The 3,209-nt window shown below is 41.7% G+C and overlaps 1 protein-coding gene across 1 annotated transcript; it reads right to left on the reverse strand.

The window, feature by feature from the left end:
- Nucleotides 1–2,174: 2,174 nt before the first annotated feature.
- On the reverse strand, nt 2,175–2,405 carry LCE6A (late cornified envelope 6A). The gene has a single exon (XM_012462766.2). It carries the CDS (start codon nt 2,403–2,405, stop codon nt 2,175–2,177), a length of 231 nt encoding a protein of 76 aa, XP_012318189.1.
- Nucleotides 2,406–3,209: the final 804 nt, after the last annotated feature.

Below are 3,209 nucleotides of genomic sequence, written 5' to 3' on the forward strand. Positions count from 1 at the left end.
AATTTCAAACAATGGTATATCAATATTCATAAGATATTGCTTCACAAAATATAAATTACTCTTTTACCCTATAAAGAAGGAGGCATCTAAACTTTTTTTAAACTATAGATTTTTATGACGGTAAGTAGGTGGATATCTATCAAGTTTCTCCGGAAGTGTTTCTTCTCACAAAGTGGACTTCTTCCACTATAAACTGGGGCAGTCCTTTAACATAGCACTCACTTTTGCTCTCAAATAAAAGAAATCCCTGCCACCATATTTAATTTCTTAAGTAGAGTAATTTTAATCGCTCCCAAAATGCAGTCTTGCTGAAGAGTCTGAAAACGTCTTCATAAGTTTGCTAACTCTAGAATTACAATTCTAAAAACTTATTATAAATGGGAATGATTATTTTAAATTACAATGGACAGGAAGTTCAAAAACAACATAAAAGCCTACTGTTAGAGAACTGGTTACGCAGACCACAGTGTGTCAGTGGATATCATGTGTAAGTGGTGTTGATCAATATTTACTAACATGGAAGAGTATTGAAAATCACTCTTGTTCAATTTTACCACTTACTTAACAGTAAAAAAAAAAGTGGGTTATAAAATACTCTGAAATGAACCCATTTTGTGATGTTTAAAGGTTTACAAATACATCTATGAAATGATTATTCATGATTATTTTTAGGTGATAGGATTTTAGGTTGGTCTTAGTCGTCTTCTGTAAGCTTATCTCCATTAACAAATCTTTGTACGAGTGTGTGTCATTTGTTTAATGAGAAAAAGCAGCATATGAAATTATAATTATATATAATTATGATGCATATCTGCATATACATGTGTTTATTCACAGAGGTAACATCATGTCCCAGCAATGAGGAGAATTACTAAGCTCTGGAAATGAGAATTCTACATACTGGATATTACAGGTTGAAATTCTACTCTGAGCCTTGTCAATATAATCTATTGGGTTGGGTACTTTGTTAAAAAATTAAATGCTTTCAATGTCCCACCAAAAATGTAGATCAGCAAAAATATTTATATAAGCTTATATTTATATGCATCATAGTTGGGCTTCAAGTCCCCTTTCAGGCCTGTGTATTTTATGTCACGCTCCCCTCATCTCAAACTACCAGACCCTGGGCTTGGGCCCAGACTTTTCCCAGAGGTACGATCTTTTGGTAGCTGATGTTTAATACCTAAAGCTGGTTTGAATTGTCATGGAGACGTGGGGTTATGAACTGTGTGACATCTCTCATCTTACACCTGGCACTCCAGCCAAATTGAAATTCACACCATTGGCAAGTACCGCCCTTGTTACGCATTTGTTTATGCTGACCACCTGGATGATCTTTCCTCCTCACTCCACCTCCAAGCACCAAGGCCTGCTATCTTTAGAGGTCTTATTTAAATGCTTCCTGCCCCAGGGAGTCTCTTCTCCCCACTCCCAGGTGGGATACTCTCTTTCCTTCCAAGACCTGGGAAACCACCTTAGATCTACACCATCAAATGGGTCTCCTCTCTCTGCTGTCTTTGACCTTATGTACTTTTTAAATTCCTGTTTTCGGTTTTTCTGAACACAAATTGAGAGATAAAAATAAGTTAATCAGCTTAAAATGATATCTATTAATCCACATGTTTCTATCTGGAGTGTCCATTGCATCTCCTACTGGATTATAAGCTTTCTAGAGCAGAGACAGATTTCCCACTTACATCTGTAAACACAGAGGCCAGTACACAGTAGGTGCTCAACACATGTTTATTGAATTGTCGTCTTTGGTGCTAGAATTATGCAAAGACATAGGCTGACGGCTGTGAGGCTGTTTGAAACTGAGACATAAATCCCAAAGCATCTGCTTTTTAAAAATACCATCAGCTGTCTTAGGAGGAAGGAGGAGAAGCAACATCCACCTGGGTTGAGGCGGGGGTCTCAGCACAACTGAGCAGGGGTCTTAACAACTCACAGAAGTCAGGGCTCCAAGTAAAGCAGCTTTATTGTTGCTGAGCTGAAGGGGCGAGTGGAAGAGAGCAGCAGTAGCGTGGCTCAGCCTAGTTCTAGCCTCTGTGGAACTGGGGATCAGGAAGTGTTTCCCAGCCCAAATGAGAGGTTGAGGGCCTGGCTTTCCAAGGGGGAATTAGCACCCAAAGCTGGGGTAAAGCAACTGCACCTGTGCCTCAGCTCTTCTGGACTCAGTCACCAATGCACTCTTCCTCTTTGCAGTGGTAGGTCGTGCCTCCACTGAGGCAGCGCAGCTTTCGACGAGCCCTCTTAGGCTTCTGAACCTCAGGCCTTTGGGAAATGGAATGACAGCCTTCTGAATGGGGAGCACCACCAGGAGCCAGGCAGGGGTTTGAGCATTGGGGAGTGGAGCACCGGGGATCATTTGGAGGCTTCCAAGATTGCTGCTTCTGCTGTGACATTGCCGGGCTACCACGTCAAATCTGGAAGAAAAATAGTTCTGTCAGGGACTCAGGCAGCTTGGGCTTCTGCTTCTCTCCTCCATAAGCTGGAGCTGTCAAAAATAGAGACCAGCATTTGCAATCCACTGAAATCCATCTCTGGAGGAGAAAAACGACTTGAAAGGACTAAATATTTGGGGAGTAAATCTTCCCAGGGGACTCACTTTCTAACAACCATGTTACTGATATATGTTTCCTCTAAAAAAAAAAAAAAAAAAAAGACAAATTTTACCTAGTTGAGCTGACAGTTTACTTTCCCCAGGCCAATGTCCACCTGGTCAAAGAGAGCCAAGTCTTTGCTCTTTCTTTACCTAGTCTTATTCTGTCCCCAGACTCCTAAGTCTGACTGTCCCTTCTCTGCTTTTCTGGCCTTCTAATTTCTATGGCTTTCTCCCATGATGGATGATTTGGGGTCTTTATTTTACAGGGACCTACTTCTCTTCCCTTCTTTCTACCCAAGGATCTCCTAGCTAATTTTTCAGCTCCCTTGGAAGCGATAAGACGAGAGATCAGGGCTGCCTTAGCAGCACTTGAGCTACATCCAAGTGTCTCTTCATCCAGAAGTAGCCTTACCCTAAAGGAAGATGTGTGGACAAGTTATCCCAGGAGGCGTCTGGAGGCCTTGTGTTGCCAGGAAGTAAGAGGCTCTTTTATATATCCTCCAGTTGAAGCCTCCAGGCCACATGTTATTGGAGGACAGCCGTGGAGTGGATGATTGATCTGGATATTTCACAATTCCCAGTGCTAGATTCCTCAGCTACATGT

Source organism: Aotus nancymaae, unplaced genomic scaffold (genome assembly GCF_030222135.1).
Source record: "Aotus nancymaae isolate 86718 unplaced genomic scaffold, 86718_ANA_hifiasm-v0.15.2.pri h1tg000108l, whole genome shotgun sequence".
Taxonomy (NCBI): domain Eukaryota; kingdom Metazoa; phylum Chordata; class Mammalia; order Primates; family Aotidae; genus Aotus; species Aotus nancymaae.